This window comes from Xyrauchen texanus, chromosome 4 (assembly GCF_025860055.1).
Source record: "Xyrauchen texanus isolate HMW12.3.18 chromosome 4, RBS_HiC_50CHRs, whole genome shotgun sequence".
NCBI classification, from domain to species: Eukaryota; Metazoa; Chordata; class Actinopteri; order Cypriniformes; family Catostomidae; genus Xyrauchen; species Xyrauchen texanus.
The window spans coordinates 2,703,915-2,722,586 of record NC_068279.1 but is presented as its reverse complement, the minus strand read 5'-3'; the positions used below and the strand labels follow the sequence as shown (position 1 = coordinate 2,722,586).

Genomic DNA, 18,672 nt, shown 5'->3' with positions numbered 1-18,672 from the left:
ACCGCTAAAATAACAAGGATCTGTAAATCTGTCATCGCTGCACATGGAGGATTTTTTTATGAGAACTCTTTGAAGTAGTTTAAGTTCAAATTGTATTAGTAATTTTTCACGTTATTACATTGTGATCAGTTGAATGCCCCTTTGGTGAATAAAAGTACTAATTTCTTTCCATAAGACCAAAATATGTACATAATTCCAAACTTTTGGCCACCAGTGTTTATATATATATATGCATGCACAAATAAAATGATGCCTGTATTAGGACTAATACGATTTTTCCAAATTTATTTCGGCAATTTATTTCCCCAAATCTCTTGCCCTAAATGTTCATTACTGTAATGCTTCTGGTCATTTTAGGATGAATTTTGTAAATATTACTCATTTGTTTTGCAATACAATGATTTTTTTTTTTTCAGCATAAATGAAAGGCAGTACAACTATGATGCAATGATTTTTTTTCTCATTACATTTCATCATTATTTTCACATTACAGAATTGACAATTTGGGGAGAAAAGGTGCTTAACTGTCATGAAGATAACATCACAAGGCTAAAAAAAAGAAAAAAATTAATGAGAAAAAAAAAGGAAATAATAATATAATAATAAAAAGGCTTTGTTTGCTTAATACAACTATTATTATTATTATTATTATTATTATAAAAAAAAAAAATCATTGATTTTGGGGTGAAATATGACCTGGAATATGTTCGTGAGAAACGCTCCAACTAGAGAATGTAATTCATGTCACACACTTTAATTGTCTTCTGGTCAAATAAGGGGTTATGTTAAATACAAGCAGAAGTCATGTGCTGGAAATCACATCTTGCACCTTTTTGTGATACAGAGGTGGCATACAGTGAACGAAAAAGCAATTTATCCAAAACCAACAATCATCACCATGTTTAATCAGCAAGAATAGATTAATTCAAGTATTATTTCTTTCAAGTGCTCACTACAGTGTTTCCATACTTGTTTTCCAATGACAGAAGCCAGCGTCACCTTTTCATTCAGGTTCAGTGAAAGACAACATTTAAAAGGTTCCTACATGATTTCCGGAGTGTGACAGCGACCAAACGACCTCTTCCATAATGAACATCATGTGCTTTAGTTTTGTTCCCAAAAAGCACAGCCAACGAGCTCTGTGGCTTATTTAGGCAAACCTCGTACAGCTACTGTACCACAAACGGTAGAGAAGCTGCATCCATTCCACTGTAAGTACGGTTTGAGAATCACATCTACATACAATTCAACTTAGAATTAAAAACATTATACAGATATTAACATCATTATCGGCACTGAGCAACAGTGTATCAAATTCACTCACTCACAAACGGATGTGCAATATGACCTAAAAAGAGACCAAAAATGATGTGCAATTCATGGCATACTTGTCTGGTACAAGTGGTCTTGGGTGACCATTGCGGACAGTAACACACATCTTCTCTGTTTAGTTCCAGTTTTTTGTTTAGAAAAGGTTAAAAGTGTCCCCGCATTTGCAACAGCAGCAGACTGTAAATCTGCATATTTTAAATGGTTTTCAGTGGTGACCCCTCTCTCTCTCTCTCTCTCTCTCTCTCTCTCCCCTCTCCCTCTGTCTCTCTCTCTCTCTCTCTCTCTCTCTCTCTCTCTCTCTCTCTCTCTCTCTCTCTCTCCCTCTGTCTCTCTCTCTCTCTCTCTCTCTCTCTCCCCTCTCCCTCTGTCTCTCTCTCTCTCTCTCTCTCTCTCACCATACAGCTCTTAAGCGCAGGGCGAATCTTCAGATCACCCCAGGAAGTGCCACATTCTCAGATTTGAGCAGTTCAGTTCTTTAAAATTAGGGGATACATATATTTTGACCAGCAGGTGGCGCAGTCCCGCCTTGAGTTGACCCGGCTCTCCTGCTGCATGACCTCCTGTGCCATTCTGTTCCTATGACACTTGCTCTACTGGCCGCATCTGCACGTCACCGATCTACAGGAGGAGAGAGAGATGAAAAAGAGACTATTCAATTTGACAAAGTGAATACCACTGTAAAGTACAGAGAGAACACATCGATCCGCATGTGATGGATCTAACAGCGCTTGGATTTGGCTGTCTCCCATCCCTGCTGGAATATCCAGCTTAAGCTGGTAACTGTTTTGGAACATGGTAGCTGGACCAAACTGGTCCTTATCTGGTCGACCAGCTACCATGTCCCAAAAACCAGCTTGAACACCTTGAGCTGGAATGACAAGCTGGTAGCTGGCCTAAACTGGTCTCCCAGCTTGGACCAGCTAGAATCCAGCTTCCAAAACACAGCTACCAGCATAAGTTGTATTTTCCATTAGGGATCTGTCTGATGATCATTATGGCAAATGGTCTGCACTTATATAGCGCCTATTTTAACCTTAGAGGTTACCAAAGCACTTCACACTGTGTCCCATTCACACACACATTCAAACACACATTCACACACACACATTCACCCATTCACACACACATTCACCCATACATTCTCACACACACACACACACACATTCACCCCTCAACACACGCATTCACGCATTCACACACGCATTCACCCCTTAACACACACATTCACACACACACACACATTCACCCCTTAACACACACATTCACCCATTCACACACAAATTCACCCACTCACACACACACACACATTCACCCATTCACACACAAATTCACCCCTTAACACACACATTCACCCATTCACACACAAATTCACCCCTTAACACACACATTCACCCATTCACACACAAATTCACCCACTCACACACGCATTCACACACACACACACCCATTCACACACACATTCACCCATTCACACACAAATTCACCCACTCACACACACACACACACACACATTCACCCATTCACACACAAATTCACCACTTAACACACATTCACCCATTCACACACAAATTCACCCCTTAACACACACATTCACCCATTCACACACAAATTCACCCCTTAACACACACATTCACCCATTCACACACAAATTCACCCCTTAACACACACATTCACCCATTCACACACACACACACCCATTCACACACACATTCACCCACTCACACACACATTCACCCACTCACACACGCATTCACACACACACACCCATTCACACACACATTCACCCATTCATACACAAATTCACCCCTTAACACACACATTCACCCACTCACACACACATTCACCCACTCACACACGCATTCACACACACACACACCCATTCACACACACATTCACCCATTCATACACAAATTCACCCCTTAACACACACATTCACCCACTCACACACACATTCACCCACTCACACACGCATTCACACACACACACACACACACCCATTCACACACACATTCACCCATTCATACACAAATTCACCCCTTAACACACACATTCACCCCTTAACACACACATTCACCCATTCACACACAAATTCACCCCTTAACACACACATTCACCCACTCACACACACATTCACCCACTCACACACGCATTCACACACACACACACCCATTCACACACACATTCACCCATTCATACACCAATGGCGGCAGAGCTGCCATGCAAGGTGCTAGCCTGCCATTGGAAGCAACTTGGGGTTCAGTGTCTTGCTCAAGGACACTTCGGCCATCCCTGTGATTAGCGGCCGACCCGCTCTACCACCTGAGCCACAGCCGGCCATTATGACAGTAATAATAATCCCAGTCAACGATTGTAAAGTGTGTTCAATCCAACTCACAAGATAATATATCATAACTGCTTCTGGGCAGAAAGCAAAGCATGAGCCCAATTTTTGCCAATTTTGTTTAACTTCTTGAAGCCGGAATAATCCTTTAATGTAGAATGTGCCGTATCTTTTACCACATGTCGTTTTTGTTCATGGTTTTCGAGGGTATGGACACGTCACACAACCTGAGATCAATTTAACTGGCTTCTATCAAGTAACACTTTGACACTTCTGAATTTGTGTCAGAATCCTGTAGCTGGTGACTGGATGCACAAAACTTTCATGTCAAATGTTTCATGATTTTTGTCTTGGAAACATTTTACCAGGTCTTTATAGTTTATTTTTGGTACTTTTGAAAATGCATTTTAGGTATAGATTTGACTCTTTTAGCTTTGTCCCAGACCCAGACATTCAATATTAAACTATGAAAATCCATTGTGAAAATATCAATTATTACATGCTAAAATGAAACGATGATAATCTAAACAAAAATGTAAATAAACATAAACCATTTTAATGTCCAACAGTTGTGGAGTCATCTCAATCACAACAAACTATTTTGCTACCAATATCCCAATATATTAATTTCCCAATATAATCCCAATATATACATTTATTCAAAGAAACATTCTCAATTAAGTTTATGGTTTAAAAAGAAGATTGTATTTATGGTAGTTTTGTGTTTTATTTAGTTTGATTATAGTGTCTCTGAATGGTCTTACCTGAACATGAGGAGGTGCACTGAGGACGTATGTGACAGCACTGGCGATGTCTTCTGCTTTCAAACACTGTACAAGACAAATAATCATTACAAATCCACGCAGCAAAGAAACTGACATGTATGAAAAGACATCACACATACGCACGCTCTGTTTACCTTTATGCTTTCATAAACAGCAGCGGCTCTTTCTGGATCACTGTTGTGATGCCGGAAGGCAAAATCAGTTTCCACTATTCCAGGTGATATACACTACGGCAAAGAAAACTGACAGGTTATAAAATACTGCATTGCATCATGTTTTAACAAGGTTGAGTGTCTGTAAAAGTTATTAAATAATAGAAATTGAATAATTAAGCAATATCACATGAGCAAGAGTGCGATATGGCCCTATATCAGCACTGCTGTGATGATAGGTAATCCCATCGGTGCTGATATAGGGCCATATAGCACGATTGCGAGGGTGATATTGCTTATATACAACAGTTCAATGAACAAGTACATTTAAAAAAATTTACATTTAAATTAAATTACGCGACGGGTCAGAATCTGCTGTTGCTGGTTCAAAACAAATAATGCGTCCAAACCTTCATTAGTAATTCAAAAATGTCATTTCAGAAATAGCATCATGGCTCGTGCTGTTTCTAACAAGTCATTGGATTAACAGGTATAGACGGATGTGTGTGTGTGTGTGTGTGTGTGAGAGAGAGAGAGAGAGAGAGAGAGAGAGCGTGTGCGATCACCTGTTGCCACACCGAAGCAGAGATGCTGTCAGCTTTCTGAAGATCAGCTTTCTCAGTGGAAAATAGACGTCAAAGCGGGGGTATTTCTCCCTATTTCGCAGTAGCTGGTGCGCAAGAGTCATTCACTATAGACAGCGATGTCCTCCGCCATTTTAAACATTATGTATCCAATGTGGAAACTCTGAGAAAAGGTAAGCACCTTGAGTTCTGTAATTAATCAGTCTGTTGTGTCTCTCAGCTGTGATGAGCCTTAATCCTGAAGTTGTCCATTTAAAGCCGTTTAAAGCTTCCCAGCTTTGGTAATGTATTAGTAATACAAGCGATCACGGAGCGCTGTTATATGTAAACAACGACTAACGGATTCTCTTCACGTCACCTAACTGGCTCATATTACACACAAAAATGATCTTTTGCCACCACCTGCTGGCTAACATATGTAATGTCAAAAATAAGACAGTAACTCCTGACTGATATGCACTGCATTACACTTTAGTTTAGAACAGCACAAACACAAGCGGAGTGACAGACACACACACACACACACACACACACACACACACTGCAAGCGTCTGAGAGCTGGTGTCAGACCATCAGTGCTCATGGAATGTCTCTCGTCCAATCAGATTCAAGGACCGGAAATAACTGTTGTATATCCTAAAATATGTGAAATGTGTGTGTGTGTGTGTGTGTGTGTGTATGTGTGTATGTGTGTGTGTATGTGTGTGTGTGTGTGTGTGTGTGTGTGTGTGTGTATGTGTGTATGTGTGTGTGGGGTCTCACTGTGGCTCTGATGTGTGTTTTGGCTTCCCTTAGCTCTTGTCTCAGCCCCTCTGTCAATGCGGTCACAGCATATTTAGTGGCGCAGTAAAAGTGTTCGTCAGTGCTGGGCACCATCCTGTGTCCCCCCATACTGCAGAGAAAAGACCAACAACAGCTTGTATGTGTCAACATCAGGACTGGATGATGTCACCATCTTTATGAGCACATTTATGCTGTTCAAGCCGAATGTTTAAGGTTCAACCGGACAGTGAAGTATACCTGTTAATATTGATAACGTGTCCGTCATCCACATTCCTCTCCTTCATGGACTGGTAGGCCTCACGTGTGCAGATAGCGAGAGCGAGTATGTTCACCTGCACACAAAGACAGATGGTGAGTTAGTCCATGGGCAGTCGCTCAGGACAGTTGCTTAAATGAGCAACTGTAATAGTGTTCCTTGACTAATGTTTGCAAGTTATGATGTGTGTGTAACTCACATCAATCATATTCTTCCATCTTTCTGTCTTTCCGCTGAGCAGAGGTTCGTTGTGCGCCAGTCCTGCATTGTTGATGCACACGTCCACACCCTGATGCAAAGTCTTAATGGCCGAGAACATGGACAGAATCTCCTCCTCATTACACAGATCACATTTATACGGGATCAAAGTGCCGCTGTATCCTGCGCTCTGACACTCTGCGGCCAACTTCTGTACCGAGAGAAGACAAGAGCAGATACTTGAGATAAATCATGAACTCTTCAGAAACATATGACAAGAGCACTGTGCACAGTAGTTTTAAAAGATGAAAACAGTTTGAAGTTTTACGGTAAAGTTCTGCTAACAGGTGTTAACTACTCTAACCCTAAACCACACTGGGGAATTGATTGGATCATGAAAAGTGGGCATTAAATACCAGAATGTATTTGGAGGGGTTGGAAAATACGATGGATTGGTGAAGTCACACAAAAAGAAAAGTTTCAGAGACAGAGCAAGTTATTACATTTTGATGAAAGGACATTTTTGGCACAGATGAACCACTCAAAATAAGACCAGGAATGTGTATAAGGAAAGTACATGGGGTCAATGTTGATTTAATGTTGATATTAAGGGCAAAAAATAAAAAAAGCCTAGATGTCAAAGTGTCATCATCAACACCAAAGGATAAGAGTGCGGAGCGAATGAGTCGACCGAGCTCACAGCCCATTGGTTCATTTTCGGTGACATAGCTGAGCTTGTGATTGGCTCATGCCCAGACCACACAGACTAGGGGCAGACTAGGACACCAGAAAGATGATGCCAGAGAGAGGAGAGGATTTGGCACTTAGTGTGAGTGTGTGAGTGTGTAGTACTGGCTGAACCCTCGTTGCCAGTTCACAACACTGAAGCGTCTTTGGTGCCGCAGCCAAACAAACAGTCTAACCCATTTGAACATACACTTCAAAAGGCTGTACTTTGTACAGCAACACCCTAATGACTTATTATATGCACTCTAATGACTTTTATACAATCGAAACATTTAATAGAAAATTATTTTTATCTCCAATGATGACAGATACCAATATACACATACCCAGTACTTGTCTGTGTCCTTGGGCTGGGAAATAACGCATGTAATATAGATAAAATAAATGACACATTTTATAAAAGTATGATATTGCTCTAGCACACCTAAAGAAATAAAAAGGATAAATAGTGACACACCTCAGTGCGCTATGGGTTTGTTCAAACCCTTAATTTATGAGCAATAGTAATCGTGATGCTTGTCTTAGCAAACACCACTAATAAAACATCCAGGATGTGTAAGATTTTAATGAAAATATTGAGAACCACGTAGCAGAAAGCAATACATTCAAACCAGAATATCCACACTGTAAGACTCAAAATGCACAAGTGAAATCAATAATGCCACATGCATTATGTAATGCTACAGAGTAGAACAGGCAATGGACAAAGATGACGATATGAAACCCAAGTACCATTTTATTTTAAATCCTAAGTGAGAAACGATAAATCCAAAAACGTGAATCAAAAGTGAAATCAAAACAAGTGAAGAATATAAACCAGAAACGAAACTAAATTTGACTTGCCTATAAACAATGACTTGACGTAACTAGACAAGACTAAACTTGACTAACAGCATAAACAGACACAGCATTACACCAACAAAACTCAACCAAGACAATGGCAACCATATGAGCTTTAAATACTCAGACAAGGGTAAACAGGATAACAAGACAATGAAACATGAACCAATGAAATAGTCTAATAAACATGGTGGAACATGATGGTCACATGACAAACAAGGAACAGGTACAAGGAAGAGAACTTTCACACTAAAAGACGGTGTGTATGGGTGAGGGAGGAGCCGGAAAAGGAAGCGAGTGGCAGACCGGATAGCGAAATAGAAAACAAACTAAGTTTTGGAACTGTTTTTTTTCCTCCCCAGTTTGGGATGCCCAATTCCCAATGCCCTCTATGTCCTTGTGGTGGCGTAGTGACTCGCCTCAATCCGGGTGGCAGAGGATGAATCTCAGTTGCCTCTGCATCGGAGACCATCAATCCGCACATCTTATCATGTGGGTTTGTAGAGTGTTACCGCAGAGCCTTCACGCTATTCGCCGCAGCATCCACAAACAACTCACCACGCGCCCCACCTAGAGCGAGACCCTCATTATAGCGACCACGAGACGGTTACCCCATGTGACGCTACCCTCCCTAGCAACCGGGCCAATTTGGTTGCTTAGGAGACCTTGCTGGAGTCACTCAGCACATCCTTGATTCGGACTCGTGACTCCAGGAGTGGTAGTGAGCGTCTTTACTCGCTTAGTTACCAAGGCCCCCCTCATTTTTGGAACTGTTAAATCGATCTGTTTAAAGATTCCACTGGAGCTTATGAAATCTCAAGGGAATAGAAAGGGGAATGGATCAGACACTAAAAAGGGTGCGGATGGTTCAGGAGAAGATAAGGATGAAATGGAGGTAGGATGGACACAAGTGGAGGGAAAGAGTGGAAATAAAGGATCAAATAAGAGGAAAAAAGGGAAGCAGGATGAATCGGAATGTAGTACAAATGAGAGTGAAAACGAGAATGTAATAACGGATATTTGTCAGGATGGGTTAAGGATGAAGGAGTGTCTTGGGAAATCCATTCGCTTTTGACAAAAGAATTGTCGAATTGGTGAGGTTAAAATGGCAAATTGGTACATTAATGGTAAGAAATGGTAGAAATGAGTGTCAGAAGAGCAATGAACATAGAGATGGCATGTAAACAGACTGTATGTAAGCAGTAGGAGTGTAGGTCAGAAGGTGTTGTTTAGTGGAGTAATTACAGGAGTTACTGTAGAAGTAACGATGGAAGAACTAAAACTAAATTTGGAAGGTGGCAAAATAGTAGAGGCGATTCTTTTGAAAATGAATAGGGATGGATGTAGAGTAGACAGTCTATCTTAATGGCTCCCCCATTAAAATGATACAACTGTCAAAGATATGGGCATATAGCTACAGTATGTAAGTCAAAGAAGAGATGAGCTCGTTGCGGAACATGATTATGCAAAATGTGGAGAGGGAGAGGAGGTGAAATGTTGTAATTGTGGTGGAAATCAGGACATGGATAGATTGATACATTGATAGTAAGAAAAACGTCTTGCTGTTTATAGCAGAAGTAATAAACTGCACAGCTCAGACAGGGAAAAGGACGGAAAAGATTTAAATTACAGTGAAAGCGGCAGAAAGACACTTTGAAGAGCTGACATGGGAATCAGTAAGAGAAGGATTAAGCAACGGGCTGGGTATCATTCAAAAAATATCGATATAGTTACAGTTATATAGTTGATATCTTTTCCTTCGATACCGGTTCCTAAACGATACTTTTTTCTATACCAATTTTATGAAATCCGTTTTAACAAGATTACAAACATTTCCTCAAAAAAACTTTGGTTTTATTTTTTCAGTTAATCTTGATCAGTTACTGTCAACCTTAAAGCATTTCTAGCAACGATTTAGCTAGCTATCTATAGCCATACATTCAAACAATATCTAACGTTACGTAGGTCCCAGTTTATAGGACTATGTCACAGAAACGTTAAAGTACACAAGCATGTACCACACTACAAGTTAGCCGATCTTGTTTGTTGGTTTGCTTGCTAAACGTTCACCTTACCTGTCGGAGTCCCAGTCATAGTGCCGCAGCATTCATCAGTAGTTTTGGAGGAAGACTCGTGTGGTGGGCATGTTGAAGGAAGCTCTGTGGCAGGAGGACGCTGAGAGGACGACTGCACCGGCTCGGTCTTCTTGCAGTCGAAGACGGAGTAACTTTCTGCTCTTAAGTTTATTCCGTGCACTGTCAAGTGTTTCATCAGATTTGTCGTGGTGCCGGTCTTGGAGGCAAATATCTTGTCACAAATATTGCATCACGTGCTGTTGGCATCGAGCAAGGTGAAATGTAGCCACACTTTTTAACTTTTCCACATCTTTCACATGCATGGGGTTTGAGAAGCATCTCTGGGCATAACCGGCATAAACTAGTGTTTTTCATTGATGCTTAAACACAGCCAATCACCGGCACTTTTAGATTTGGGCACATCTAGCATGCTACATGCTTATCACTGACGTAGATTAGAATAATCCATTAGGTATCGAAATTTGGTACCGAACAACAAGATATTTTTTGATACGCAATTGTTTAGCGGCAATTCGGTCGGTGCCTAAAATGTATCGAACTCGATACCCAGCCCTAATTAAGCATGAATATTCAACCTAGTCAGGAAGCATGTTGTGGTTAATAGTTATGCTGTTATAACTCCTTCATTGGAATGTTAGGAGCATTCTAGCAAATGGCCAGGAATTTAAAGGATATATTAACTACATGGAGGTTAAACCTGAAATGTTATGCAGTCAAGATAAATGGCTAAACCCTAAAATTGATTTTGGTATGAAAGAATACACAAGCGTAAGGAGAGATCGGGAAAATGTTAAAGGTTGAGGATGTAACATGGTTAAATCAGGATTACCATATAAGGTGGTGGGTAAAGGTATATCAATGGAATATATGGATGGGAAATAGGAGTTATGTGATCATACATTTTTATCATCCATGTCAAAGTTTAATACTGATGGAATTAGAAAGTATAGAAGGTTTAAACAGGATAGAGTAATTTGGTGTAGAGATTTCAATGCACATAATACAGTATGGGGAGGAATTATTAATGACAAATAACAAATGGGTTGGTGGTTGAAGATTTGATGGATTTACAGAACTTGATCTGCATTATTGATGGCATTTATACTCGGGTTGATGTTATCAAAGGCTTGAAATCAGTACAAGACCTTGGTACTCTGGTTTCAGCCACATTAGGAGGCAATACAAATTGGGAAGTATTAGAGGAATGTACGAATGGAAGTGATCACTTCCCAATAGTAAGTACAATCATTAAGTACAAAAAAGATAAGAAGGATGAATCATGAGGTTACTGGTAAATGGATTTATGGAAAAAAATAACTGGGAAGTATTTTTAGGAATGACTGATTAGGGATTGAAACAAACTGAGATAAATGAAGGAAGCAGCATAGAAAAATTGTTCCAGTTTTACAAAATGCAGCAATAAAATGTATCTCTAGAAGTAAAGGGAGGAGGTTGGATGTTGAAAGTGCAATAGGCTAAATGATGATGAAAAAATTTACATGTTTCGAAGGGCATTTATTACAATTAATAGCTCAGACAATCTAAGCTAAGAGAGAAGTTGAGTGAATATCCAAATCTCATGGCAAAGAAGCCACCAATGGAGGATCCATTGGATGTTCCCTTTTCCTATCCAAATTAAAAAGAGCATTAACCTGTTGATATGCAATCGCCCGCACGTGGTAGTGACGTCACTCTGCTTACATTTAATATATAATTTACCATCTATAAATGTAATTAATGTTAACATTATACATCTTTACAAAGGTATAAGGGTTCAACATTGATATCCGATCTCAGTTTCACGATAGCAATGCTCCAGAAACAGCGATTGAGTTATTTGTGCAGGAGTACAAATTAAAACATGCAATATCAAAACGGGACTTTTATTATGAAAACATGATCGCCAGATGAATCCAGTTCAACACACTTGGGTCAATCGTCCATGACAAGCGTTCATTAAAAACATCCAATAGCACTTCTTGTCCATAAAAGTGATAAATGTGATAAATATTGATATATTGTCCATTGTTTACATGAGATCTCGCCTTCGTCATCGTTCTTCAACAAACTGCAATCTGAGCAGCATTCATGTTGTAAAACTGTTTATGATCTGAAATATTAGAGTCTCATAAACAAAACCAGCCATCTCCAAAGTCTATTTTTAAAAATGTGGCGTAGTTTTATTCATAATAGTCGAGCAGTGCCGTCAGATTTAGTGTCGTCTTGAGAGGCGGAGCTTAATTTTACTCTGAACACTTCCAGAGATTTTACAGACATTAAAGCTGCAGGAACCTAATTTTTTGTTCGATCATCTTCAAAGTATGGAAAAGGTAAGAACACCAGGTTTATGTTGGATAAAAGATAACATTATCAATGGATCAGATGGGAAAAGTATGAATGCACCACTATAGTAGTTTGGCCATTAATACCCATGTAGATTTGACCTCATCCTAGTGTGGATCTTACCTTGTTGGAATAAAGGCAAGGAAAAGAAGCGAGGACTCTTATCTGGACAAAGTGTGATCAGCACACTCAGATCCACACAGATGCATCTAAAGATCCAGATAAGGAACAGGTGGGAATCATGTTATTTTATTCCAAACCTTAAGGAGCTCTCACTAGAGGAGCTGAACATGTAGCGTTGGTGAGGCTTGAACTTTGAGGGGCTTGGGAGGGGAACATATTGGGACTTCTCTGATCCAAAGTCTCCAGTTGATGGAAGTAAAGCACTTGATAGTATGTGATCCACAATTAAAAAATGAAGGAAGTAAGAAGAGGACAATAAAAGACATGTAATCAAAACCTGAAAACATGAACACAATCCCTCAAACACGTGGTACATTAACAGTACAAGCACTGCGATTACATTTACACATAGAGATGGGTCGTGTTCTCAAATACAGTTAATCTTTTCTTATGACACAGCACAGGAAAAGAAGCCTAGAGACAGTAAGAGCTGTTTAGGGATTTCTAAGCCATAAATAATCACCTCAACACAATCTCTTTCCCTTCCCGTTGCAACTCTAGTGAAGAGTAATTTGGCCTGTCACTGTAAATTCTCATCTTCATTAGCAGAGCCGAGCAGCCCAATGAAACAAGACGTGTACGAAAGGCCAGAGTTGGGGAGTAGTTAACTAAAATCAGCAACTAACTTAACTTCATTTTAAGGTAGCAAGAGAGTAGCTCAGCTATGTTCACAATTGTGGAGCTATTTCTGTAAAGAGATACATTTTCCTACAAGTAGCGCTGTAGCATCACAATATCACCATATTTCTATTCAGTTATAGGGTAAAATAGGGTGTTTTCTGGTTTTATTAGTGTATATGAAGTATAAACAATGTTGCCACCCTATTTAACCAAAATGAAACAGAACTATGGTTTTACTATAGTAACCATGACTGTGTACCCAAGTGTTTAAGAAAGATTCTGAGGGGCGCTTGGGTAGCTCAGCGAGTATTGATGCTTACTACCAACCCTGGAGTTGCGAGTTCGAATCCAAGGTGTGCTGAGTGACTCCAGCCAGGTCTTCTAAGCAACCAAATTGGCCCGGTTGCTAGGGAGGGTAGAGTCACATGGGGTAACCTCCTCGTGGTCGTGATTAGTGGTTCTCGCTCTCAATGGGGCGTGTGGTGAGTTGTGTGTGGATCGTGGAGAGTAGCATGAGTCTCCACATGCTGTGAGTCTCAGTGGTGTCATGCACGACGAGTCACGTGATCAGATGTGTGGATTGACGGTCTCAGAAGCGGAGGCAACTGAGACTTGTCCTCCGCCACCCGGACTGAGGTGAGTAACCGCGCCATCGCGAGGACCTACTAAGTCCTCAAGATGGCGCCGAGTACGGCTGGTGCGTTACGAGCTCCGACACAATGTTGCAGTTTTTTTTATTGTTTTGTCTACAATTCTTATGTTTTTTGTCTTGGAAGTTGTCTGCCTTATTGTCTATGATAGACAAACACTTTTGGACATTGGTTCTGTAATAGCACACCAAAAACCAGACATTAAATACCTCAATGCAAACCTGCTCCACATACACGACAGCGGAGCTGGAAAAGGGGAAGGAGAGCTGGCGTTCTCATCAGACTAAGTATATAGTATATCTACATATCTCTGCCCTCAGGACCCTCTTTATTTAACACACACACACACACACACACACACACACTTCCCCTGTGATAGATTGTAGCTGTCTAAAGGTTGGGTGGAATCGTTAATCAGAGCAATTCATATCTGACTCTTTAAAATGACTTAATCCCAGCAGACAGCATCAGGATTATTAAAGCTCGATCATTACCACAACCTCTGTCCTGAGACTGGATGATTATAAGATAATGTGATTATTGTTATAATAGAAGAGCTGTATTGGCCGGACCGTACCCAACGAGATCACTGACTGTGCTGTTAAACTGAAGGCCATTCAGAGAATAGATCAAATCACGAGGAGAACAGAGCAGACAAAAGAGGAGAGCAAGAGAAGAGGGGAGGGTGTGGACAGGATAAGTGTTGCCTAACACACCTAAACTAACCTGTAGGACCAGATTTCATTAACCGGCTCTGATTGACACACAGATCTGTGCTGCACTTCACTATAAATAAACTCTGCACAACAGAGAACAAACCACAATACAGACAGAGCGTGGAGAACAAAACAATCTGTGTGTATAAGTGAGACAAAAGAAAATATATATTACCAGTTTAGATCTCATGATCTGAAAAATCTTTTGATCTAAAGATTCACATGTGTATAGTTCACTTATAATGTCAATTTTATGTACTATTAAAGAAATTATCTTTCAGCTAAAGCTCATCAGTCACAAATTAGCTTTTTAAAAACGTACAAATTCCATGGACACACTAGAGACTCTTATTTTGAAAAGACCAAGACTTGACAGGTTACAATGCTCTATATTAAGTATTAGACAAATGAAGCTTTTTATAGCTTATATATTCACCTGATGAGGTTAAATGAGGAACAGGTTCATTATTATTCACAAGATATGAACTTGGATATGTGTTGAGGGGGCACATTTCCATTTAGTCTACATTTTAACTTTCACGGCCTCGCTTCAATGTAGAACGCTTGATTTTGTAATAAAAAAAAATATATAATAAAAAATTATATATATATATTTTAGGGCTGCAACTAATGATTATTTTGATAACCGATTAATCTACTGATTATTAGAGCGATTATTCAGCGATTATTGCAAAGATTTATCATTAGCTTATAACCGATTATTCAGCTGTGTCCCGACTTAAAAGGTTGTATTAAACGTGCTTACTAACTATAAAGAGGACAAAATCATCTTTTAAAAATACCCCTAAATGACATTCACTGAATTAAAGTGGAAAAATAGTGTTTATTTCGTTTAATTCAGTAAAGAAATTCACTGCAAAAAAAAAATATATATATATATTGTTATCAAGTGTTTTTATCTTGTTTTACATTTAAAAATGTCTAAAAAACAAGATACATTTACTCGAGAAGCAACATATTAGATATTTAGACTAGAGAATGTATCTTAAATATACAGGAAGTGTATTTGTTTTACATGGTTATACTTCTGCGAGTGCAGTAAAGCCAAAATATACTTATATTCTCTAAAAGCATGTCTAAATATCTTATATGCTGCTTCTCAGGTGAATAAAATAAGTTGAGAGCAATCACGTTATAGTCTAGCTGCATTAAGCGTGTGCGCTCGAGGGACGAGCGTCCCGTGACAGAGTGTGCATCAGCCGGTGCAGTTTCAATCTCTCCCCCTCAGATCGGGACATTCACAACTCATAGAAGAGGCGCTGACCGCACAGAGAAATGTTTCAGAGTTTGTAGTTATTTACATGATCTGCTTCCATATTATTTGACTATACTTTAATAAAGCTATAACGCAATAAAACTGCATTTAAGATGTAACATCAGGGTGTTTCCTTTAAAGAGCTCCGACTCCACTTTTTCCACAACGAGAGTGCTTCTGAATTTACTTTTGTTTTTGTATAATTCCCTCATACTGTGGGATCTACATCGCCTGAAGCTGTTTGGAATATACGTTACGTTAAATGAGATCAAATGACTATTTGACAACGAAAAATTGTCGAATTTTTTTTATTGTCGATGTTGTCAACTAATCGTTTCAACCCTAACATATATATATATATATACAAAAAAGCAACTATCTGCCTCTGTTTCTACTGTATTTATTACTATTGTGAAGTATTTACATTGATATGTTGAGCATGTTTAAGAACAGCGAGCATCTCACGAGGTTTCATCCTTGTATTTTAATGCAAATTTTGGGATATCGCAGAATGGAAAAACCAAGATGCACATAACATTTTTGAAATGCACATGAATGCTCGCTTGAAGTAAACAATGTTTTATTCAGTAATAATACGTGCACATAAACTATAATGGAAACACATTTACCAAAAATATTTCTAAAGAATTTATAGGAATATAGATGCACATAAAAAGAAAATATTTGGCTTTACCTCAACAAGCCATGTGAATACTAGGCTGGGCGATATGTAACAAATATTTTTGCAATAATTGCCATAAAATATATAGCGATATCCGATTGCATTGTCAAACCCCCTGATGAGGGTTGGTGAATTTTTTGCTTTATTGATTTTGCTTTAAAAATGTTATTCACTTATTGAAACACAAAAAAATTAAAAAGACATTTCTAAATTCAAATGGCACTTTAAACTAAACGAAAAAAGCAATAAAATAACGAAGTGATCAAAATAATCTTATTTCACCACCTCCCCAAATCCAAAATTGTACCATCTCGCGCTGGTGGATAATTACTAATAACCTACAGATTATGAACTAAAGACAATTATAAATGTAAAGACAATAATAATTATTTATAATAATAAATAAGCCTAATAAATTCCCTTGTTCCCAAAATAATCCCCCCAAAAATTGTGTGTTCTTATCAAATGTGTTTGTCTTGTTCTGGTTATACAGTTAATGCTGCCTAAAGAAAACAACAAAGACTCAATTTTAGGTTCAAGGTGAACGTGTCTTATTATTGTATGATTTAATCACTTTCGTCTTTGTTTCTTTAATACATACATAAAAACAGTATTAATGCATCTGCAGAGTTGCGTTCACAATGTATGCAACCGAGTAGAAATAAAGCGAACTAAACTCACAGCACCTCCTGAGATGCTCTGAGATCATTTGCAGCTTTCTCATAGACGACATGATTCTTGCAAAGAGTTTTCAGACGAATGAAAAGGAGAAAAATGAGTGAAAACTCTTTACGTGAACTTGTTCAACAAGACAGGCTCGTGCTGCACGCCTCTGAACAAACAGCCAATCAGACACGAGCACTGACGGCTTTTCTAAATATAATAAAGTGTGTTTCTTCAAGCGCGTGTCTTTGTGACTAACAGCTTTTCTTGTCATGTGCCACTCCGAGACGTCTTACAGGTCGCCCGCCTGTTGCGGGTAGATGAGCAAAATTAGTCGTGCATGAAATACATTTGAACAAGGAGCTTGTTCACACACACGGGATGGAAATTATGCTTTATTCGCAATATTATGGTTTTTCACGTAAATTAAATTTGCAACTTGGATGGAAAAGTTAGAAAATTAAAAAAAACATTTTTTTTATCTAATTAAACAAGAATGAAAGCAAACACATATAAATGTGCATGTGTATGTGTATGCATATATATATATATGTATTTAAATATAAAAAGGCTGAAAAATATTAATCAAATTTTTTGCTATTTCGCCCAGCCCAAATACAAATATAAGAACACTTTTTTTTCTTCTTTAAAATCTTTATGCGTGTGTGTGTGTGTTGGGTGTGAGTGTGTGTGTGTGTGTGTGTGTGTGTAAAGCTGATGTGATCTTATGTCTGTAATCTTTAATCTGGTCACTGTTTAGTAACACAAGAATGAGCAGTTCACACCAATTAAACCCCCAAGTTTAACAGAAACACCAGATGAGCAAAGTGTGTTGTGGCCATACCATGGTAATACCACTGTACTTTATTATATTTCATGGTATTGTATGATTACCATATTCATACAGCATGGTATCTATATATTGATTCATAGTACTTTAAAGAATACCACAAAAATACCCTGGTAGATGTCCAAAAATCACGGGATTACCATGTTACCAACAGAAAATGCCTTACAAATCCACTAACTGAGTAGAAGTCTGATAAGCTTTATCCCTATTCTCCATCAACAAAGCACAAAATGCATCCTGTGTACAAGCACGTTGACAGGAGGGCACAGAGCGGCAGAGTCAACGCTGCTCTATTAGACATGCCACTATGGAAGTACCTGACACTGCAGTGGCGGCATATGGCCCTTTTCCACGGCACGTTACTCAACTCGACTCGCTTTACTTTTCAGAGCTTGCTTTTCCACTGCAGTTTAGTGCCGCATCAATGTGGGCGGGATTATAGGCTGATCGTCATAGTGGCGCCGCCTCTACTGTCGTGACATCATCTTAAATGCGACACAAACATTACTGACCATAAACAATAACATGAGCGCTAGCTGTTAGCTGCTAGCTCATTGTGCTGCATAAAGCAGTT

General features: G+C 39.1%; 1 protein-coding gene across 1 annotated transcript in view; it reads right to left on the bottom strand.

Moving 5' to 3' along the window:
• Positions 1–151: 151 nt before the first annotated feature.
• The window catches only part of LOC127643002 (dehydrogenase/reductase SDR family member 11), a 35,118-nt gene continuing 16,597 nt past the window's right edge, over positions 152–18,672 (bottom strand). Inside the window, exons 2-7 of the mRNA XM_052125520.1 lie at positions 6,433–6,642; positions 6,215–6,309; positions 5,957–6,086; positions 4,593–4,685; positions 4,438–4,503; positions 152–1,950 (exon numbers count right to left, since the gene is read on the bottom strand). Of these exons, the coding sequence (XP_051981480.1) occupies positions 1,909–1,950; positions 4,438–4,503; positions 4,593–4,685; positions 5,957–6,086; positions 6,215–6,309; positions 6,433–6,642 (636 nt within the window). The 3' untranslated portion in view covers positions 152–1,908. The remainder of the gene's footprint in view (positions 1,951–4,437; positions 4,504–4,592; positions 4,686–5,956; positions 6,087–6,214; positions 6,310–6,432; positions 6,643–18,672) is intronic.